Source organism: Brachyistius frenatus, unplaced genomic scaffold (genome assembly GCF_029030835.1).
Source record: "Brachyistius frenatus isolate BFR_SWC_R1_liver_20210118 unplaced genomic scaffold, ASM2903083v1 Contig_68, whole genome shotgun sequence".
NCBI classification, from domain to species: Eukaryota; Metazoa; Chordata; class Actinopteri; family Embiotocidae; genus Brachyistius; species Brachyistius frenatus.
In genome coordinates this window covers 1840344-1864592 of record NW_027210667.1, presented here as the reverse complement: position 1 = coordinate 1864592, position 24249 = coordinate 1840344, and the positions used below count along the sequence as shown (strand labels likewise).

The 24249-nt window shown below is 42.1% G+C and overlaps 1 protein-coding gene across 9 annotated transcripts in view; it reads right to left on the bottom strand.

Moving 5' to 3' along the window:
* The window catches only part of robo2 (roundabout, axon guidance receptor, homolog 2 (Drosophila)), a 257149-nt gene that overhangs the window by 15456 nt on the left and 217444 nt on the right, over window positions 1-24249 (bottom strand). For 4 of the 9 annotated variants that reach the window (XM_069707327.1, XM_069707323.1, XM_069707324.1 and 1 more), the window contains 14 exons: window positions 24074-24155; window positions 23760-23925; window positions 23471-23637; window positions 22011-22132; window positions 20050-20281; window positions 16979-17103; window positions 16710-16881; window positions 15518-15706; window positions 14546-14572; window positions 11495-11537; window positions 7330-7457; window positions 6153-6425; window positions 5023-5148; window positions 203-362 (listed from right to left, as the gene is read on the bottom strand). In XM_069707327.1, coding sequence (XP_069563428.1) covers window positions 203-362; window positions 5023-5148; window positions 6153-6425; window positions 7330-7457; window positions 11495-11537; window positions 14546-14572; window positions 15518-15706; window positions 16710-16881; window positions 16979-17103; window positions 20050-20281; window positions 22011-22132; window positions 23471-23637; window positions 23760-23925; window positions 24074-24155 — 2012 coding nt within the window. The remainder of the gene's footprint in view (window positions 1-202; window positions 363-5022; window positions 5149-6152; window positions 6426-7329; window positions 7458-11494; window positions 11538-14545; window positions 14573-15517; window positions 15707-16709; window positions 16882-16978; window positions 17104-20049; window positions 20282-22010; window positions 22133-23470; window positions 23638-23759; window positions 23926-24073; window positions 24156-24249) is intronic. The other 5 variants (XM_069707326.1, XM_069707328.1, XM_069707331.1 and 2 more) reach the window with 3 other exon arrangements.

Genomic DNA, 24249 nt, shown 5'->3' with positions numbered 1-24249 from the left:
GCTTTCAAGTAGTGAAAATTACAAGACTTGGAATCTAATCATCAGGTAAATATTAAACAATCAAATATTATCCTGTACTGCACTGTTATTTGAGCCTTACTGCAAGCATATGTGTATGTTGTTAATATGTTTTTAAAGGGTGTTATTTGTTTATCTGTTTATATCAGAATAATGTATTTGTGTACATCATTAGCAGACTTACCCTCCTCCCTCATGGTGCTCATTGGGATAATGGTCCATCTCAGTGCCAGGGAGAGGGTGAATCGGGGGAGGGGGCAGGGGAACGTTGGCCCAGTTGGACCCATTGGCTTTAGTAGGTTTAGAGCCAGCCTTGGTTTTCTTCTTCTTTCCTCCCTTCCCACCTACAAAAGGAGTTGATGCATTTAGTAGACACAGTCACTTAAAATTTGATTGTATAAAACAATCCATTAAAAACTAATATACCTGTGGAATAGCATTGCAAATAACAGTAGTTGCTTTTGCCATGTGACAAATGTATACCAAAGAAACTCAATTACATCCAAACATGCTACTTAGATTACAAATCCATTTGGACCCAGTTTCAACATACCCTTGGAAAGTCGTACACAGTTTCAAACACAAGATTCCAATGAGCTCCCACCTGACATGTCTTTCATAGAAATCTCAAGGTTGCCTGATGAAAAGTGTGCTTCCATTGATTGATTGGCTGAAAAGCCTCAAATCTCCATAGAAACAGAGGTGAACGGTAGTAAAGGAGGCTGAAGCAGACCTTTGGGCTCCACCCATCCCTCAGTGTCCCCTTTCACACCAGGTTCCACAATGAAATATCTCACTTCACGGCATCATCATAATGAATGGCTTGTGTAGTGTCAGTGTGTCCCTAATGGAATTCACTGAGAGTCTATTACTACTTTCATTTCTTTTATTACACCGGAGAGCCACTAACCCCATCCATTTCCACTCATATCCCTCCAACATCAGATTCTCCACTGCCCCATCCATCTTCATAAATCTGCCAGCCAGGTCAATACTGAGTTTTATATGATTTGGTCACTGAGGAAAATAAAAAAAAAAAATTCTTTAAAAGACACTTGACTTCAAGCCCAAATTTGTTGTTAAGTGGAGGTATATATTCTATACACATATTTCTGAAGACATGCTGATGAAGAAAAAGTCAACTCATACAATTTGAAATGCTTTGAAGTGCAAAAACAACAACACAAATGATTTATTCTTTACTTGTAGGTATATGGGAAAATGCATATACCATTATTTGTATATGATATAGCAAATACAGTATAATTTAAATAGAAATCTTACAACAGATACAATAACTCTTCTCTTCTATAAGATACACCTGTTAAAAAAAAACTGACCTGAGATTTTTTTACTCCTGCGTACCTCACAGTTACACATTAACTTCCGTAAATCAAAATTATGCAACGTAATGTGTTGTATTCTGAACATTAGTGCTTTATGATTTGTTACTATAAAATGTTTGAAACGGTTACTAATATTTCAAAAAGACAAGATGCATAATACTTATACTTTGTATGTTTACATTGAATATAACATGTATAGTAACGGTATATTGTGATATTAACTTTGTACATTTATAAAGCCAAAGTATTACAGTTAAGCTTTCTACAAACATGTTTTTCTTCTAAGAATAAAGGTACATTTACTTGATATTCGCATTATCTTAAAGTATCTTTTTAAATGACTAACAATAAGTTGATCTCTGCTTCAGTCTGATAATGAAAAGCACACACTTTGATCGTTGTCTATGCATACAGTGCTAACACATTTAAAATGTACATTTAGATTTTGGTTTCAAGCATTGAGTATGATCTCCAAGTAGAGCAAACCTGTGCTGCATCACTAGTTTTTTAACACAAATTTTGATTTATAGAATATTCATATTACTTATCTTTGAGGCCTCTTAGATTGTGGGAAGTGGGGAGACACACTTTACAGTATTTTAATATAAAAAAAAAAAAATCTATTTGTGTCAGGATGAAATGTCTCTACAAGTAAACACCTTACATCTCAATCCAGAAAATACCACAGGCTGACTTCACCAGCCACATAGACTAGTGAAAGCCAATTTGGGAAAAATCTGTTGAGCACATTTGTATCTGCCATCTATTGGTAAGCCTCTGCTGCCAAATGCCTGTAATAACTTCTCCCAGTGCCCCCAAAAAACTGCTCATATTGTATCTTGTGCAATGTAACATCCTGCACTGTGTAGTCTAATAAACTGATTTGACTCAAGCACAGTAAAACGTATGTCAGTCAACAAAAGAAAGAGAAGGAATTAGGTACATTTCTATTGATTTTTATGAGAGCAAGATGGCGAAGAAATCAGAAACACTGTACAGTTTGTCTTGAGAATTCGGATTATGTTGCTTTTCCAGCAAGAAAAACAACAGAAATGAGCATGGAAAAAAAAAAAATCCTGATGCAAGAAAGATTCAGGCATGAGGAGATAGAAGAGGTGTCAGAATAAGATTAATAAAGAATGGAAGTAATAAAGGAAACAACTGTAAGCCCAAGGCAGGTGGCACCACAGTGTAAGCATAGTCTGGAAGTAATTGGGTTTGCTAATCGCACCTCTGGGCAGCGCTTGACTTTTACCAATAAATGGTGAGCTGACGTGATTGTTCAATCATCCTTAGTCCCTCTACACAAGACCAGCCATCAATATTATAAATGAGCCACTTCCAGGGAAGGATGGTCTGGCACTGGAAACGCAACAGCTCAACCCAAATATGAAAAATACAGAGAAAAGCTGTGGGTAGGAGCTGAACAGGAATTACACAGCGAACTCATCTCTTCTGACAAAACTGGGCCTCTCTTCAAAGGGGAACTGATACTAAATATAGATCCAGCTCTGGGTATTTATACCCGGGGTTTGGGCACTCCCAGCCTATAACTGCAGGGCTGCATAGCCTTGAGCTTGCTTTGTTTTCATTGGGTGCATCAGTGCTGAGGGGGAAAGCCACAGCGCAAACACTCTAGAAAAACTATGCAACCAGATATAATTTATGAGTGGGAGAATATATAGCTTAAAGTCATGTATCATTATTTTTAGCTGAGGCTTTTCTTTTTTTAATAATACATGTTAAATAATGAAGTGAGATGCAACATATATGGAGAGTGCAGCAGAACAATGGGCCACACAGCTGTGGACTTCACATGGTCCTGGACTCCGTAGCTTCATAGACAGGCTGGGTGAGGGTGTAGGAGAGCAGAGAGTCTTCGGGGTCTCTAACTGCTACAGAAAACACCAGTTGCCTCTTCGCTCTTACACCAAGAGAGGTTTTAATGAGCAGCTTCATGTCCCCGGTGGAGATCCATGCTGTCATGAAAGCTGATCTATTTCTGTTCCTTTTCATCCTGCTCTCCTTCTTCAGACCTGGCATTCATTATTCCTTCCATCTCTTTTCAAATTGACTTTGGTTGAAGTCTGAATCAAGGCTTCGCTTGTGGTGATTCAAATTCTCAGCACTGTTGTAAGTTGCACTAAGCAGTATATTTATTCACTTTTATAGCACCATTAATACATTATTATTTCAGTTTTATTTAGATGTATATTTTTTCATCATTACAGGTGCGATGCCGTGTAACTCCCTGCTGAAACTGAAAATTAGACACTATATAGTAGTTACAGGCTTTTATTTAAAGGTAGATGAGAGGTTACTAACAGAGGAGAGTTATTGGAACCTTTTTGCATTAAATTATTATAAAACGGTGTTTTTTTTCTATTTTCTTAACTCTCAGTGCTTTAAAGTTCAACATTTTGGGAAATACTGATATTAGCTTTCTTGCCACGTGTTAGAAAAGATTACTGCCTATCTGTTAACCCTAACTTTCAGCCAGAAGACTTAATTAGAATTGAGACTGAATAAAGGACCAAACAGCTCAGTATAGGTAAAACGGAAAAAAAAAAAAAAAAAAAGGCTTCCTATCTCCCCTAAAGCTCACTAATTAACACATGATATGTTTTAATCTGGAGGAGTTAGGTGATTTACCTTTGCATCAATCTTCTTATTTAACTCTTGGCAAGAACATGAACAAGAATATTTCCTCAAAGTGTCAAACTATGCTTTTAAATTGCATTCTCTGACACACTACCTTTAGACATGTATATTTTTTCACATGTATATTTTTTCACCGTTTCTCTTTATCAAATGAAGTAAAAATACAGCATGTGCCAAGACCAGTCAGCCCCTTTAGTAACCTGCGTGTCTATAAGAAGAATCTGCCTGCAAGGCATGACCACTTCACATTCTTCTCTCCAGCCCGCTATGTGCCAGAGTATTGAATTAGAGACCAGTTAAGGCAGTGGCTTGTAACTAGATAAAAGAGGACAGTGCAGGGGAGGCAGGCAGAGGGCTGCCTTGGCGTCCTATAAATGACATTGTAATTCTGCGAACATGGGTTTTAGTGTAGTCGACCACCATTAGGGGAAGAGGGAAGAAGGGAGGTATTTTTGCCACTTTACCCAGCCAAGCATCTCTAATGGTGTCTGTGTGTGTGTATACAGTCCACTCTGTCTGAAAGACTCCCTCTGCCCCTGCTCTTGTCTGCTCACTCACACAGTGAGAGACAAAGCCTTTACAAGGACCGACAGTGATGGCAGAGACCCAGCTTTAGCACTTGCAGCCATATTCTGTCAGACGATTATACTGGTATTCTTTCTTTTTTACATAAATGTCCTGCCTCTTTATGCTCTGATAGGTTGCCAACTCCTATCCTATATCACAACACTGCTACATACAGTACAGAAGTAGCTGTACTATATGTAGAAAAATAATAAAGCATTCACATGTAATTAGCTGGAAGTGGGGGAAGCTGAGTGAGCAAAACATCTCGGGTGAGGGAGAGGGCATTGTGTTAATAGAAATGTCTTAGATGTCAGGTTTGTACATGCAAATAACAGATCAATAAAGCAATTAAGACATCAGTCAATCATAAAGTGGGGCGGAAGAGCAGAGTGTCCCAGTCTGCTTAATTCTCTGCAGCGTAAAAACCAACCTGAGAGACTGCCGCTTCGCTCTGAGCTGTTGTGAGAGCTGGTGGTGCTGAAATCTTGTGATTGGTTGTGTGGGATTCTATTAGACAATCCTTCGGCCAATCGGTAGTCAGGAATGAAAAGGAGGGCTACAGTGGGGGTTAAAGGGCAAAAATCACAGTGGCATCAAGTGATTGGCAGTTAGCACAAGCCCATGCAAACATGCAGTTAGAGCATCAAGCAAGCAGGATAAATTCAGGAGTCATACATTTATCACGTTGCATGTATTTAACATCCCATTCACTGTCTGATTTGTATGCAACAGACCACACCTTTGGTGGGCAAATTTGATTTGTTGTTGATTTGAAAAGCATGGCTCTAATCTTTCACAGAGCTCGTCTCAGTTGTGAAATGGGATGAATGAGTCAAGAGATTTTATTTCTATATTTGTCTCTCGTAAGAGAGATATAATCAAACATAATCACGTTTGATCATAGTTCTTAAAATAATGCCAGGGAGAATTAGAAAAGCAGTTTTTGAAGATTTATTGCATTAGAAGGACTATGTAAAAACTATAATTAATCTGTTTTAGACTGTTCGAAAATGAGATTATGAATATGTATTAGGATAGAGCCGGGGAATACTCATTACACCTCAAGTACGGAACTCCACTCGGCTTTAAAAAATGCTGCATCAAATCCACGGTAATTCATTTGGATTATTTTCTTAAATATTAGTCAAGCTAAAATGGATTGGCAACTACTCTGAAACTGCAGGAGGCCTGGTACCATCATGGAAACGGCAGGAAAATAGATGGATCACTTTACTGTACTACTTCTTCGTGAGATGTTTAGTCAACCTTGGAAGGTAACCAAAATGATGTCTGCTGGAGGGAAACATACTTATTTTTTTGAAGACAACTTCTACAGAGAGGTTAGCAAGGCCTCAGAGACTTTTGGTGGGAAAGTTACAAGTGTAAATTTAAGGCCTTGAATCCAGATCAAAAAATCTAAACAGATTTGTTCATAACATCACAAAAGTAATGTCTCTAATTGACATATTATCCAACTCAAACAAAAACCTTTTTGAACTTGACACACACAATAATCCCACATACAGCTAATGACAAACTCACTTGGTCAGTGTGACTTACTGTTGTTGCAGGAGTTTTTGTCAGGCAGGGAGTAGCCCAGGTTGGCCATCTCCTGCTTGGCCTGGAGGGAAGCCTTCCACTGGGCCTCAGGCAGGTCCACAGCCAGCTCATGGATACTGCTGGAGTGCAGGATCTGAGTGGTGGCATAGGGAGTGGCCTGGGATGTTTGGCCGGGGCTGTTGTAGTTGGCTTTGGTGGTGAAGTCTATGCTGCTGTAGATGGCTCCATCAGAGAGCATGGTACCGGTCTTATCCCCTTGTCCAGTGGGGAGATCTGGGAAATAGTTAGCGGGGGAGCTTATAGCAAAGTAAAAAAAATAAATAATAATAATTCCCCTCACCTGTAACCCTGCTGTATTTAAATAAAAGCTTGTCTGATTTTTACGACAGATAATGAGTATCCAGCTGTGCGTCTTGCCTTGAATTAACTGAGATTTAAGTGCACATGGCGTTATGGAGTTATGGATTTTGGACCTTTTGGATCAGCTAAAATCTTAAGAAACAGCACATTCAAAATTCATCTAAAAAAAAAAAAAAAAAAAAAAATCCCAGTTATTTAAGCATTCCATCCCTCATCCATCCAGTCGAGCTGCCCCGTTCTCCCTCCACATATCCTCTGGTTATCTCACTAACCTCCCTTCCCTGCTCATAAAGCTGATGCTGTGTGTGTGCTAACAGAGGCAAGGAGAGAGAGAGCGCTCGGGAAAGTAAAAGCAGACTCTCTCCATAGTGCATGGTTTGCATACCCAGTGAAGGGGAGATGATGTAGAGCCGAGGCGGAAGTGTCCGTATCTGCGCCAGTCAAGCTGCGCCTGTCCTTCACGACTGGCTGCTCAAGACCATCCTTTCAAACAGCCATCCACCCCCTGCTCCTCTGCCTTTCTCTCCCCTCACATTCTCCTGCTCTGAGGTATGGGCTGTGACACCAGGCTGGACTATCTGCCATCACTCAGCCCAGTGACAGTGGAGGCCCTGCTGTTAATGCTGTCCTCTGATGTGATATATAAATGTATACCTAAACACACATGCAATATGCATATATGTATGCATCTTTCATGCATATATGTACATGATAAACAGCAGGCGCTCTGGTAGAACAGAAAAGCATGTGGGGCCGACATCTTTCATCTTTTATGGTCTCTTTCTCAAAGCAAATGGGACAGCACCGGGGCACTCACCTCCTCGCCCAAAGTTACTGAGGTCATTCGGTCCCCCGGAGCTGCTGTTGACAGGCAGGCTGGTTGCTGGCCAGGAGTCTGCTAACCAGGGGTAGCCTGGGTCACTGGCATTCAGCAGGCCTGGTCGGCTGAGTGGAAACACAGGAAGAGATGCTAGATTAAACATAGGCTGTGAAATTACATTACTCCAAGAGTTTTTTGTGGGCAGGAACATCCCAATTGCATATTATGCAGGGTTTAGTTCTGCATTATGTAACTGGATTCAGAAATAATGAAAAAAAAAAACACCCAACATGACAGCAATCAACAGCAAAACATTGGGAAGACAAAAAAAATAAAAAATAAAATAAAACTTATGTTTAAATGTTACTTTGCACACAATAATGTGTGTTTGTCTGAGATAAGCTTACCATAAGCCTCTGAAGCTAATTAGATACTTACGGGGGAAATACTATAAAGATACATTTCTCCTCCCACAAAGTGGAAACACAGCCCTTTATTCCTCTGTTTCTCCTGCAGTGTCTCTGTCACATTCTCAGAGTTATTGATGCAAAAGCATGCTGTGGAGGCTCTAATGCATTTACTCACTGCACACATGTGCAGCAGCACATGCTGACACCCACGTGTATAGGTTTCCTTAATCATTCATATCCAGTACATTCTGCTGTGTTTTCCCATCAACCCCTTGTGGTGATGTCCAGACAGTCTAAATCTTATCTGATGAGAAGTCAAACAACCGCTCTCGCCCCACCACGAAGCTCGTGGGATGCCTGCATACGGGAGAGGGCAGGTCCATTTAACAGGTGTTGTGTCCCTCCTGAGGGGGTGAGAACCATAAAAGCAGCCATCAAGACTTTAACCTGTCATGGGTGACTGCTGGGGGCCATTAGGGCCACTTTACTGTACAATCACGTCTGAGGCTTGTTACCATGGGTAACACAGATGGAGTTAAATGAGAATGAAAGATGTGGTTAAATGCCTTCGTTTATGTGTCAGTTCATCCACACTCCACTGACCAGTAAAATTGATTAAAAATCCAACAAAATTCAAGAATGTGTTGTCACCAGTTTACCATAAGAGATAAAGGATACAAAATAAACACATTTTAAGCCACTACAATATTACAAGTATACACAGCATACCCACGGCAGAGTTCTGTGTAGCAGATTAGACACACATGTGCTCTGAGGTGCTGTGAAACACAGTAGTTACCAGCCGGGCTGCTTGATGGGGATTTTTGTCTCAGCTCTGGTGAGATGATGTGTTGGCTCTGAGGGACTGGGAGAGAGTCAAGCCCTGAGGACAAGGGCAGGTAATGGGCGTGCTGCAGTCCCTCTCTGCCTAAGCCACAGGTTCTAATGAGAAGAGCTGCGCCACAGAGGGGGAAGTACAAATGAACTGCAGCCCTGGCAAGCTAAGAGCCCTCGCTGTGGTTCCTGAATGCCAAAACAGGCCCTCGGGGGAGACAAGTCATTCAAATTGATGGCTGTGCATCAGACACATGCACTTTTATAGGGTAATACATCTCACCCCGTCCTTCTACCTCTGTTTCTGGCAGCCATGTTACCCCCACTGCCATTATTCTCTCTTGCCATGCAATCTTTCCCTAAACCTATTTCCCTTTATTTTCCTCCTATACACCTCCACCTCCTCTTTCTTTATCTTCTTCCTGCCTCCCGCACGCTAAGCATCTGTCAGGCTGAAAATTCCAAACGGCTGAAAAGCAAGAGGACATTATTCACCTTTGTTGACTCCAGCAAGACTGCACTAGAAATGTACACTGTCAAACGTAAAAGGCCATGCCTTTGTCTCATCACCAGCCTCGCTTGTCCCGTGTGCTACAACAAGTCCTCCCCCAGCCCACTCGAGAAAAAACATTTGAAAGACAAGGAGCTGACAGTGGAAATGGCTGCATCGTCCTTGTATTCATCACACAGCAATATTTCTGCAAAGGATAATTAGAATAGGACTGATTTCTACTGGGGATATTTGTTATATGTGTGTGTGTGTGTGTGTGTGTGTGTGTGTGTGTGTGTGTGTGTGTGTGTGTGTGTGTGTGTGTGTGTGTGTGTGTGTGTGTGTGTGTGTGTGTGTGTGTGTGTGTGTGTGTGTGTGTGTGATTTGGTGGTGCGTACGGGTGGGGGATAGACATCGGGTCATACGTCTAATAAAAAGTTGACACCTAACTTTTAATCCCTGCCCAACCTAGGATGGATGGCAACCTTGGCAGATAGAATTTGATTTGGAGCGTTTCCTCTTGCTGTTAGACATTTCAGTTGCTTGTGATGAGTAGGAAGGAAACCATAAATACTGCCTAAGATGCCTGACACTGAGCTTCCCATAAATAAGCCAAGTGAGAGAGATTAATTCCAAAGCAACTTCATAAATCAGGTGTTTATGGTCCCAAAGACGAGTGAATGGAATGTGGATTAAAAGTCTAGCCATTAGATAACACTTAGAGCAATGGGAAACACAGATTACTTCCTAGATTAAACTCTCAGAGAACATGCTGCCATTTAGTATTCAGATCCTGGGATGTAAAGGAATCTCCATAGCAACAGTGTTAGTGAAACCTGTCCACTGCAAATGCTCAGCCCATTCTCCCTGCCGATAGGAGAGAATGTGCATTGATAAAATATTGATCAGTGCTGGGATAGGAAGTTATTACTATCTTCTAATTACCATCTCCCTGTTGGCAGGGGGATAAGGAATGAAGCCTTATCGTCTTTTATCAATTTAAACTGAGCAGCCAAAGAAAAATCGTCCAGGTCCACGAATCTGCAGCCTATTCATCTTCCATGAATCATCTATTTTGTGATCGATTAAGTGTAATTGTTCAGTCAGAGCAATTTGGCAGGAGCCAATGAGAAACTGGTAACAGACGTGGCTTCATTTGCTATTGTCTAATTAATGCAATGAACATCTCATGCAACAAATGAACACATTTTCCCGAGATACTCCGCCACACATTTTCATACTCAGGGCAGATGGGGAAGTTGCAACATCTGGGATTTAATTGCACCAGAGTGACAAACGGATCACAGGCTTGTGTTAGCGTTCCAGGCTGCATATTATTCCAGTATTGCAAAAATGGTAGGAGCCACTGCTACTGACTAAACATATGATAAATATAGAGCAGCAAAAATACATACATTTCAAATCCCATTCACTAGAATGAAAATCAGAACCTCTTATGTGGAAAATGGAAGAAAAAAACACTACAGCAGAAAGTAGATGAGAAATGGAATAGCAAGTGGCATGGCTAATTCATTAGGAGATTGCCAACAGCTCACAGAACAATACAGGCAAAATTGCCCATTGTAGCATTCAGTTATACGCATAGAAAAAGGGAGAAAATGTGTTGAGGGGAAGCATAAATACAAAAGTGCTGCACCCAGACTGCAGAGCAGATGCATTCCCAAAAGCCCAAAGACACACGGGGTCAGATTTAGTTGCAATCTCTCCCTGAGTGTTTGAGATCTGGAGGTTTTACCTAGTCAGGTGTGATAAGCAGTAGATAGACAGAAGCCTGGGATTCTCAGGGGAGTCTCCTGAATAACCACAAAGGCTCAGTAACTGGTGTCATTGAGTTGTGCCCTATTCACTGTAGCCCCTCTCTCTTTCACTAACACACAGTGAAATGGAGCAGGCTGGATGGGGGTGCAAGTGGGGTACCTCCACATACCTCTCCCCTGGGTAATTATTTTTACATTATTACATGTGCTCAGATCCCAGCCGCCTACGCAAGGTGACAGGCAAATTTATCACTCCAGAGGGCTTCAGGGTTGCCTGTAGCCAGCAGCGGAAGATAAATGACAAAATAAAAGCACTCTCTGCTTAAATTGTTTCTGTTAATTCTGTTGAGGAGATTTATGAGTTCATCTATCGATGCATGGATGGAGATGTGGTAGAAACATATATTTGCACGCCGGTTTGCATGGTAGGCACACCCCAGGTATTGGTTATCTGTCAATATATCAGTCATTCATTAGTGTTAGAATCAAAAGCAGCTTGCTGTACACTTCATGCATGACTGTCAAGGAAATGTTGTGTAAAGCTGTGGACAGAGAGGATTAAATAATAATGATTGAAAGGTTTTTGTTTTTTTTGCTGGTGATGCTGCACACGAATACAGATACCGTTTTGTTTCTTGTAGGACACTCACCTTCCATTGCTCATCAGACCACCGTCAACTCTCTGGAATGTCACTAAAGTCAGAAAAAAAGGACAGAAAGAGAGAGAGAGAGAAAAAAACAAAGATATTAAGTTTTTCTAGTGTAATACAAATAAAACAAACAGGATTCGTTTCCATAATAAAGATAAGATACACTTTATTTTTGATATTGCACAGTTTGCCCTTGTGTTTCAACAGCTACGTATTTATCTTTTCCATAGAGACAGTTGATGGATTCACTAAAGGGTGAAGATGTCCCTCTGAATCCAAAGACTTTCATGTATTTCGCAATACAAGTGCAATGACGAGGACTGCATATTGCTTTCTTTTGCATAAGTGGATACGTCATGTGTTCCTCAAGGACAAGATGCCTGATGAGAGGGAAAACTCATTTCATCGTTCTTATTTTTTTGCTGCTGAGTTATTATCAGATTTGTGATTAAATCTCAGCCAAAAAATGATTAGAAAAGGCAGACGGTTCATTAATCACATTGAGTTTTTTATCTGCAAGGATGGAGGTTGAGTTACTGATCTTCTGGCTACTAGGTCTCCCCAGAAGCCAGGCATGTGGCCCGTTCCATTACCGTGATCTATAGATAACAAGGGCCGCTCTTTATCAGTGGCTAGTAAAACTCGGCGGCTGAGAGTGAGAGACGGCTGCGAAGGATCCATTATATCTCTGTTGTCATGACAAAGTAGCGGGGAGGGTTCTGAGCATGTAAGAACTTCAGTGGATCACAGGAAACACAGAAAAGCAGCAAGAGTTTTTGGAAATCACCCCATACCAATGGGGGGGGGGGGGGTAAATAAGAGAGCTGCTTTACTACAAAGGAGAGAAGGAGAGCAGTTAGTAATTTGGCTCATTTGTTCCACAGATGGAGATTAAAGAGAGGAGAAGGCTGAACATTCCTCCTCTCTTTTCTGTTTCAGTCAAGTTGATTCCACAACAAGCCCAGGCACCTCCGAGAGAGGGGGCTTTTCTGTGGCTGACGTAGTAACCGATGACAGCGACCGGAAACTCCCACAATGGATTAGAAAGGCTGTTCACAAGACATTTTAATGTATTACTAACATTACCTAAGTATAGTTAATCCAATTTCCTCTCCTATAAGCCACAATTTTAGGATTTTAAACGAGAGAAAGACATTTAAAATTGTGTCTAGTGTGCGTGTTGGAGCAGCTGAGAGTTTATTTACAACATCAAGGTTTAAGCAACTGAATATCATCAGGTGGAATTAAAATACTTCGTTTTACCCAGATAAAACCGACATTGCAGGTCTGTCGGTGTGAAATATAGCTTTGAAGCTCAAGACAGATGTGGCATTCTTTATTCAGTCATAGCCAAAGCCGTTTCTCTTTGTTCCACCACCACCAAACTTGCATTCGAGAATACTCTGTTGTTTGAGTGAGGACTGACAGGAGAAGGAGGCGGAGTTGGAGGCAGAGGGGAGGCTGTGCAGCGGGAAGTCCTCTGAAGTCCCTATCTGTGCTCAGGCACATTTCTGGGCTGCTGTAGAACACTTTTATGTTAGCCAGAGTGACACGGCGGCAGGGCTGTGCTTTTCGCCTTGTCTCCAAGATAAGCACTTTCTCCAATATGAATAAAGATTAATCCCCTTTAATAAGCATTGTTGGGGGTGGGTGTGGGCGGGGCATAATCAGCACATAAAAATTCCATCAAATTTCATTCTTGCTGGCAGTGTGCCTCAACAGTGTTGTGATTTACCTCTCCCGCACCGACAGCTTTAGGAGGCTGAGACAGGAGACTCTTGATACATCAACTAATTGTCAGTACGGAGAAGAGCGGCGATGTGAGACTCTCCAGCCGCACTCTGACTTATGTTCAAAATATCACCTCGCCCTAACTCTATAATCTATGCTGTATTTGACCTCGTTTTGTGCTTCCAGCTCAAAACCTTTTTGTGGAATAACCTGCTTCCTCTCTGGCCTCTTTGAGGTGTGCTTCCAATTTAAAATCAAACAAGTTTCTCTAACATATTAATGTCTTCTATAATCTGTTGTTACAACTGCTGTGGAAGGGCCAGGGTAAATTGGGTTTTGGCTGTAGGCTCCACAGAGACCACATAGCTACATGTATATTTTACCCCAAATAAATTATTAGTTAAGGTATAAACAAAGGGAGGGGCAGTGAACTGACCCTGAATGTGTTTTAACACAGCCAGTTTCCATATTAACCTGTAATTCCTTCTCATCTTTTACAGTTTAAAACTCTTTAGACCCGACTTCTCAGTGTGATTGAGAGACTACAGTCTTCTCTCAGTCCACTCCATCCACAAACAGACAGATTCATTATTTGTACAGCGTTGGTGCCCCTCAGGCTTAATTCAGCAAAGGGCAGACATATAACACTGTGACACAGATCAAAATGGCCCATCAAAAATAAAAATGTTGCCAAGGAAGCCAAATATGTATATCCAGAGTTAGGGAGCAAATCCTCCCCAGTAAAGAACACAAAAATCCAAAAGTGAACAGAAGGTAAAGGAAAAATGAAATACACCACCCAGCTGACAAATTGACACCAAGGAAAAACAGGAAACAACACAACTTGATTGTTGAAAAGAAAATAGAGAAAGATACTTATTTAAGGAGGAAGAAAATGGTCAGTCTTACCCTGCACCACAAAAAAAGATACACCAGACAGAATGAAACTTCATTCAAAAACAGAGAGCCCTAACAGACATACACACAAACACAAGTTACAACACAACATGTAAATAAGGCTGCAGGTTGGCCATGGAAAAGAGTTGAAGTTTGCAGGGCGATGGTCATGGCCAAAGACAAACTGAAATTTCTTTTGACTTGTAAATTCAATTCTCTGGCAGGTTAGACTGCCTTAATCACTGCAGGGTTTCAATTTGCATTAGCCATGACCATCAGTCTGACAATCCAAGCATATGTACTATAAGCGGGCAGGGGATGAATCTGCGTTCAGGTGGGCTGGGCTGGGCTGGGCTGGGGTGGGGTGGATTGGGGTGTGGGGGGAGGGGAGGGGAGTGAGGAGACGGGACAAATGAACAGTACCTGCAGGGGTGAAGGTGAAGGACTGAACTGCAAAACAAGAAGACAGAGAAGTTGTGTGTTAAAAGCCTGCAGAGGCAAGCGGTGCTTTAGGGGGTATCTGCACACTGGGGACGGGGTTAAGCTGGGCGGTGCTGAAGGTCAGGGGAATATGAGACCGCACATGTCACCCAGTGTGCAGAGCGACAGCCAGGAAAGCAGCCAGCTCAGAGGCCACAGAGGTGTAGAGACGGTGGCACAAACAAAACAATAAAACACACAAACATATAAATGTAACAGAAATGAAGAGTAAATTAACCAAGCCAGTGTATAGCAGCTGCTCCTGAACATACTATTTTTGACTTGGTATAAATAATAAGAAAATATGTCAACTTAAATGTGTGTTTCTCTTGAATTTCTGCTAATTGATGAAGACAGAAATAATGTGAAAATACTGTGTTGCACTGACAGCAACACTAACATGTTAGTTCACTCGCATTTTCTGCTCTCTAATTAAATCTTGTACTCTTGGCAGAGTATGTGGACTTAATGGTTGCTGGTATTGACTGGGGGTCACTCGGTAAGATGTCAGGGTCAGTGTGTGGGAGGAAAGCTGGACAAACTCCAGCTTCAGTGACCAGCAGAGTCCAGTCTGCTCACTCAGCTCCATCACCTTGGGCTCATAACCAACACTGTGGGTGGATTTGTCAAAAACTGTAGCCCTCTGGAAACGATTCACACTGACATCTGTCTCCCTGTTGAGCTTTAACAGAGGAGCCTTCTACAACTCACTGCAAACAGCTTCTACAATATTTCATTAAGACTTAAAGATGATAATCTGGTAGTAAAATTCTCTTGCTTTGAAAGCTAAAAAAAAAAAAAAAAAAAAAAAAAATCGATCCTAAATTGAGGGTTAGAGGAATTTTCTATTGTTTGTTGAGGCACAAGAGCAGCATGTCAGAGTAAACTGGCATGAGACCATCTGATCAGTCTAACCTGCGTAGTTGCTCAGGCCCTTTCTCTTCTTTCTCCTCCAGTAGAGCCAGATGCTGAAGCCCATGAGGATGACCCAACAGGCTCCTCCGATACCGGCGATAAAAGCAGGCTGTTTCACCACGTCAGTGATCTGCTCCGTTATGCTGTTGTTCCGGTTTCCGTGTATAATCACGTCCCGGAACTCTTTACCTGAGGGCATAGGGACAAAACAGGCAACATTGATACGCTGCTGGGTGGATAGTTAATGGGAGAAAAACAGGAAACATCAGTGCTGCTGTGCATCGTTTGATAATTCAAGGTTAAAGTGGACACAGTTGCCCATGTACTACTGAAGGGCTTGGATTTATTCCACATTTTTTGGATGAACAGATACATAAAGACAGGGTTGGGGGGTCTGATGAATTTCAGCTGCAATATTCACCAGCAAAGCAGGACATGGATCCAAAGGATGTGCAGCAAAATATAATGTGCAGACTGAAAAAGACAGAGCCTCAAAGCTTATAACAAATCCCCAGGTGAGCAGGTTACTTGCTTAGCTCAGCCTCTAATTCACTCTGCTGCCGGTAAAACACACCATGTGAAATGACAGGAGAGGACGCTGGTCTGTATTGATCTCCAATCACAGCTCACCCGCACTAGCCGGCTTGACACTATTTTTTGCAGCACGGTCAAAGCATAAACTATGTTCTACTATTGTTCCCACACACTGACAGGAACAAATGCACCCACATAAAGACGACAATGCACAAACGATATATGCATATGCACATGCAAATTTGCCCAAATCCTCTTTATCTTTATAGTACTGTGTAACCACAAGAACAAAGCCATTTGCACATCTCCAGATAAGCAAACACGTAACATATTACAACTGCAAGCTCGAGGCTTTGCTCCCAGAGATGGATTATGTGAGTGACACTGGGGAAATAAGAACATGCTTCAGGCCAAGCCATCAGTTATGGGTCAAATCAGGCACAATCTCCCACAGCTTCACATAAATCATATGCAGTCAGGCCACATATCAAAATAATAGGGTTTTAACCAATGTCCTACATTTGATGATTCCCTTTGTCTTTCATGAAAACATTCACAATATTTTAGTTTTTACAGAGATCATTTATGCTGAAGGACACTGTTATTCTGTGTGAAAACTCTTAGAAGTAGAAAAGTTGTGATTCCTTCTTCTACTTACCAATAATGATGGGCTGAGGTTCACTCTTGATTCCAACTCCTGCACTTGTGCTGGCAGCCACTTCCACATGGTACACCACTCCCACCTGCAGCCCGCCCACCACCACAGAGCGTATGGCCGCATCCACCGTCTTATTCACGTGGAAACGCGTCTCATTTCCCAGACACCAGATCTGAAGCAGAGAGGAGGAAAAAAAACAGACATGCAGTTGACTCCATTTGCCTTTGTATGAGTTAAATGAGAGTCCATGCTGACTGGCTGGGACAAACCTTATACTCTTGGATGATGCCATTCTGGTGGTCTGGTGGAGGGGGGTCCCAGGAGATGCTAATGGAAGTGCTGTTCTGGTTTCCCACAGTCAGGACCGTTACCTGCTGAGGAGGGGCACTGGGAGCTGAAAAAATAATCACAAAATATCCACGTCAACAGTCAAAAACACTCTTCTGCAGTTCAGACAAAAGAATTAAACAAGAATTACGAAATACCAAAAAATGTAGTCATGAGTAACAAGAATAGTGGGATTCACAGCAACATTTCACATCTGAGTGCCTTTGAACAGGAGTTTAAAAAAAATGGAACAAAAAAACAGATTGAAGTTTTCTAAAGGATGATATCATGTAGTGATGGCACAAGTGACTGAAGGCTGTCAAGATGTTCCATTAAAGGTGGATTTTCATGAAGACCAGGGCCGCTCCGACATGGTTATAGCCTGTCTTCATTTCACTATGATGTAATACATCGCTCTTTCCTCAAGCCTGGTGGATTTGCACAGAGAATGCTCATATTGATTTGTGGAATGATGGCCTAGCACAGTCAGGCAAGTGCTCTCTGTCACACTAAGACTCCGGCATTGACCGAACCGGGGTGGCAAGTGGGTCAACGAGCTTATAGGATGAAGCCCATATGAGCAGGAAATATGAAAAAAAAAAAAAAAAAAAAACATTTTAGGAGAAGGAAACAAGGTCTCAGTAAACATATTGAGCGGTTCTATCGATCAGCATGATGAAACTAAAGCCAGTAGGTAAGGATCAGAGGGACGCTCAGAGTGAGACACATCTCAGTGAATGGGCTCTGTCCACAGGCAGTGGATAGAAACAAGACGAGTCCAAGCTTTCATAAACCTTTGTTGTTATTCTGATGGCAACAATCCTCTGACCCCACAAGGGGTAAGAGGACAAATAAATAACAGTTGGTCCAACTGGAAATAACGTTTTAAAAATAATGTTTTCTCATTTCCGCGGAGGCTGGCAGGGGAGCGGCACCACAGCAGAATACTGACAGGTCAATTACTCCTGGGCTGCCTCTCCCTCACCTCACCTCCATCCAAAATGGCACGTGTCGCCCTGTAAATCTGTGCTCATCCCTCAGCGCAATTGGCTACACTGGCCCCTAGAGATCCAGAAGGCCCTGGCATGGTAGAAGATGAATGGGTCCAATGATGATCCCAACACCTTGGCCAGATTAGAAACAATCTACGGAGGGAGCATCTGATCAACCATCACGCTCAGGGCTCTCCAACGCTGCATTACATCCAGGTGACAAAGTGCTGGATTTGTGCGTAACAGCCATCAGAGACAATGTCGTTCAAAGTTAATGTTATGAATGATTTAGCAGCTTATTATCATGCATATTTGTGCTAAACAATACACATTTTTCATTAGAGGCCTTAGAGGCTGTGCTAATAGAGCCATTAGCAGAGTGATGTATGGCAGGCAGGAATGTGACCCCCTGTCTTGCATGCACACGCCACGCTGTGCTGAATGATGAAGGAATACAAACATATCACACCCATACAAAGAAGTAGCTAAGGCAAAGATTCCCCTGAGATCAGCAAAGATTATTAGTCTAAAAATAAACATTTATACAAACATTACTGACTTCCCTTCCCCTCCATATTAGCATGACTTTGCACAAAAGATGATCCGCCTCAGTGACTTTTCATTTTGTGGCAATCAGATGGCGGCCAGAATTAATTTATCAGCAAATGATATGACTGTCCAGAGAACATGTGAAAAAGAAAAGGAAGACAACAAAGATGGACGCTGTATTGGAGCATTGGGCAGACTGTAACCCAGCATCCGCCTGGACCTAATCTGGGGGTTGTTTAATTGTGTTACCTAATGGACAACCTCAGTTTTAATCACTCTCTGGACGAGATTTCTCTATCCATCTCGCCACCCTTCGTCCCAGAGCCTCCGAGGAGCCTGGAGCCATGTGTTTGATGGTGTATGAGCGAGGACCAGGGACAGCAGCAGGGTCATGACAGAAATAGAAAGTGGTTGAGATGCGAAGGAACTGGGATGCAGATAGGGCAAAAGCAGGGAGTGTTATCAGCAGTGGTAATAGCTGAGACATGTAGGCTGTGGAGGCCTTAGGGGAAAGAAGGTGTGCTGGCATGTATGGGCTTTGCTATATGTGTGTGTGTGTGTGTGTGTGTGTGTGTGTGTGTGTGTGTGTGTGTGTGTGTGTGTGTGTGTGTGTGTGTGTGTGTGTGTGTGTGTGTGTGTGTATTTGGGTGAGAGTTTGTGTTGGGGACAGCTGTAATGTGATGGCAGTTCCACCACTGCAGCACATGCACTGGCTGGCCACAGGAGATACGGTCCCTCTGAGGAAGGGAAAATAAATGGGCCTGTCATCCTGACAGGATGCGAGCTGTCTCCTATACATGCAGGCCTGAATATGCTGTGGCAAGATAGGCTTTGTCTCCAGTATAAAGTGTCTGTATTTGTCTTTTTGTGCTGTAGTGGGCATGTACTGTGTCTCGACTTCTGATCAAGTCATAATTTAATTGACGTTTTTGGACTTAAAAGTTGGAGCTCGGCTGATGCAGCACTGGTGGATGCGTTTTTGTTCCGGCATAGGTCAAAATAGTAAATTGATCCAAACACAGACCTGTGTATGTGCCTGTGTGTGATATTGTGCCACACGGCTCTGTGGCCTTGTCAGGCCCTGTATGAATCAAGTTCTGGGTGAAAGATAATCTTTGCAGGAGGAAATGTGTGCCGTGTCCAATCACAGCTCAGTTCTGAGGCTGCTGGCTGATGGATTAGAAGACGGTTGGTGCTAACACCACCAATCATAAACAAAACAAACACAGCAGAAAGGTCAGACAGACAAGCACAAACAAGGATGCACATACACATACATTCATGTGTGGACTCTCAGTTTTCAGTACCACAGGGGAGGGACAGCGTCATCTGTGATACTACAACAAAAACCAACATGAAAACAGCCAGCGGGTTTAGGTGTCACCCATGAGTGCACGTCCACATTTGGACGTTTTTATTTTATTGGTCCCGACATCACCTACATGTACTCCGTGAGCTCTTTCACTTCATACCTTCCTCAGTGGTCCGCGCCGTCCTAGATTCACTGTCCATGCCTTGAAACTCGTTGAAATAAGGTCGGACCTTGATCTCATAAACAATTCCTTTCTTGAGAGCAGAGAGGATGACACTGCGCTCAGAGGGGACCTTCACATCCTGAGTCTGCCACAGTCCTGGTGAAGGCAGTCCAGACGTCTGCCTGTATAGAACTCTGTAACCCTGTATGAACTGGGATTGACGATCCACCTGAGAAAGCAAATGAATACGGGATTATTGTTGTGTGTGTTTCAAGGCAGAGAAGATTGGTAGATGCTATCTGAAGACAGCCACTAGATAAGACACTGATGTTTTCTGCAATGTACTTTTTCCTCACGATTTGCATTCATGACACTTTAGAGGCTTCTACTTGTTTAATGGCGCTTTTATCGGCAGCCATGCCACACTTAGCTCAATTAACTCCCTGACATTACCTCACTCTCACAGCTCCTCGCCAAAAGTCCTCCGTTAAAATACTTTTGCGCAATGCCACCTTGAAGGACATGTGCATGTCTCACATGTATTATAAATACCAAACAGTGACATCGTAAAGCAGGTCCTACCACATCTAGGATGGGCTGTGACTAGGAGAATGTCACGCTGCAACAAATACATACACCCTGGGGATGAGGAGAATACACAACTGAGGTGATAACAGCAGATATGTCCCATAGAAGAGATGGAGAGACAGGATTTGTGATAGTCCCTGAAATCCACAAAGGGCCCTTACTTTAAAACTTGGTCCCATTTACCGAGACAGAAAAAGCTGAATTTATGCAGAGGAAGAACGGGCGCATAACTCACTGTAATGGCTTGTTAACAGTAGAAGAAGTGAGTGGGGCTTTCAAGTGGGATATTAAGCAGCTGTTTTGCGCCAGTGTAGCCTGAGTAAATCAGCAAAATGGATTCCCTGCTTGGTGCGAGACTTTTATTAATGGAATGATTTGGGAATATAAAAGCTTTCTGAGAGTGGCCCCTCTGTTTACTGAAAGGGCCCCTGATTGATTAAGAAGCCATGTTTTGTGTTGGCTGTACATTAAAATCATAAAGCAATGCTTTAGCATTAAATTATCTAGCCAGTCTCGGGGTGAGACTTATTACAGGGGTCAATAAACATGTCACCAGGAAAACTGCTAATGTGGTTCATTTGAAAATGCAAACCAGCACCCAACGCCAATAAGTGATGTGTAAATACCTGCACCTGAGTGATTTATAGCACCATAATCAAAATAAATCCACACATATACTGCATGAACACCTCAGCCATGGAGAACCTAAGTGGCTATTTTGTCCTCATTACCACACAATTAAATGAAAACCATTTTATCGAGGCAGCAGGTGTTTTTAAATGTTTTACATTTGTGTATATGTATGAAGGATGAGCAGGTGTGTTTGTATCGTTTGCATGTATGAGTATAAAAGAAGAGTAATGCCTCATCTCATGGTAAAAGGAGAACTTGTATTCCAAACCACAAACATTAATTTCAATCTAATTTCAGTCATTGTTTTAAGAGGGAAGCAGTCAAAGACATAGTCAAGCTTGATGAACAACCAGATGTCTCTGACATCTCTTTTGATGTTCACTGTGGTTAAAGAAACCACTTTGCAGCTATTTGATGTTCAGTTACTTTTAAGTCACCAATTACATTATTTCAAAGCTGCAGTCTTAGGAAATAACCTGACAAAAATGTTCCTGACATAAAACAAATGGTAGCCCCGAGGACCATCGTTCCGACTTCAAAGAGGATCTTTAATATCAACTATCTTGACTTTATGATGTAAAGAATGCAGAGAGATAAAAAAAACTTTGTGCAAACCGAAATTGTTTGAAAAATCTCAGCTCTTGCAGGATGAAGACATGAGCTGAACAAATGAGAATATGTACTTGGTTTTCAGTGTAAGTTTTAATTCAGTATGCAAAATGACAAGCTGTACTTACCGTCCATGTGACCTGAATGGTTGTGGGACTCAGGACGACGGGGTTGTGCAGCCGAACTATGACCTCGCCAAGCTCCTTCTGTACGTGCCTGTGGTCGACACCCTGAGCTGGAGGGCTTATATCTGTGAGAGAGCATGAAAGCAGAATAAGAAAACGAGACAAAGAGGCCCCTCCATAAAGCAAACGAAAGTAAAATGTTTCTCACTCTCCTCCATTTAGTTTTCACAGGGTTCACTCAGCTCCTCACAATTAACCTCAATTCATCACCATCAGAAGTGAGATAATAAAAGAGAGACTGAATAGATCAGGCGGGTGATCACGACATCATTTGAAAAGGAGCAACTTCATCTGCATTACAATAACCTCATTCCATTTTGCATGAAGCACTTTCCTGTTATGAAGAAAAGAAAGTAGACTTGGCATTGTGTCAAGTTCTGTAGATTTGTGACTTGTCTGCACATACCGGGGCCTGACTGAACCACCACATCAAAGAATGAACTCTGAATGTGTGACCCTCAGATATATTGGATGCAAGACGAAGGGACACTATGACACTATTTTCCAGCTCATTTCCCACGTGCATGTGTTTCGAGTTACAAGCAATAAAAAACACTAGTGGATGAGACGCTGTGTGGTTGAAGCGAGCCACATTTTGAGTTATTTACTGAAGGGAAGCGAAACAAAAAAAGAAGAGGAAATTGTATTTCAGAAAAACTTCATTCAGACAACGCAATACAGTCATGAATCACAGGCCACACTAATCGGGCAGGATGGGCCAAACGCACTTAAAAAGAAGTGAAAAATCAATTTGTCATCACTGCATACCATTGTCAGTCAACATATCTATAAATCATCTGAAGACCTTCACCCCAACATGAGAGAGAAATGCTGCTATTCAAATTCACTCTGCTTTTAAAAAGAATATGCTGTTGGCTTGCATTTGACAGCTTGGCCAAATATTTCTGTTTTGTGTTCTTTTTTTCTTGGGCTGTAATCATCAAATCATTGCAATCTAAAGACTGCGATCTGTCCGTCACTGTAATCAAATATTCTCTGGGTTTGGAGACAGTCATTTTCTCTTGTTATGATCTTTAACATAGCAGAGATAGCACTGACTGTGTTAGGCCCTCCAAAAGTAGACGTGCTTATTTTACATAATTGCTTAAGTGTGGCCTTAATGAGCTGAGCTGAAGAATTTGACCTCTGGAAGGTCCTGCAGTGTATTGGTGCAGCTATTCACTGCAGATTTCTGAGAGTGGCTGATAAGTATCTCAGTTCGAAGCAGAGCACAACAATATTACCGTATCAGTAGACACAGAAATTATACACAGCAAAAAAGGCAACAACATACCAACAGTGAAAGCCATTATTACAGGTTTTTGAGACATTATTGCTACATCTCTGCAATAAACACTGTTAATGTGATGAAATTCCTTTTATGTTAATGTTATGCAAGGTACCTTGTGTTCTGACAGGTTCAGACATGGGGCTCGGATCACTCAGGCCCTGGCTGTTGACGGCTCGGACCATAAACAGGTAGATGGTGTTGGGACGGAGACCTTTGACAGTAAACTGGGTGGTTTTGATATGGTCTGCCACTGTTTGCCAACTGTTGCTCACCGATTGACTGCAATGCAAGAAAAAGAGCAATTTCACGTTTTTTGTCAAAGTCATTTCACGTGGTATAAGATATGTGAACCCAGGCTGCTCACCAGTGAGTGAGGGTTTAATGTGCATGGTAAAACCAACCTGAATGCTTCAATAACAAAGGAGGAGACAGGAGATGTTCCAGCCATCCCGGGCTGCCAGGACAAGGACACACTGTTCTTGGTGACATCAGTGACTTGAGGTTTGGATGGGGGGCCTGGAAGCTCATTCTCATCATGGTTCTTCATGACCATGATCCCACCTGATTCTGAATGCACAGAGAGAGGGAGACAGAAGAGACAGGTAAGAGGAGAAAGCTTGCTCTAATGAAAACTACAGCTGCCAAATAAAATAAAATAAAAATTCTGTAGTTAAAATGATAAAAGGGACTTTTATGCAATCTTCTTTTAACACACCTTTGACTTCCAAGAAAGCACTCCATGATGTTTCACCACTGGAGCTGGTGGCCACACATGTGTAGATCCCAGAGTCTGACAGCTGGTGTACAGTAGAATACATACAAGTATGAATAAAAATGAACATCGACACATAGAGCTTAATATTTTCACTCATAGTGAAAGCGGTATTTTGG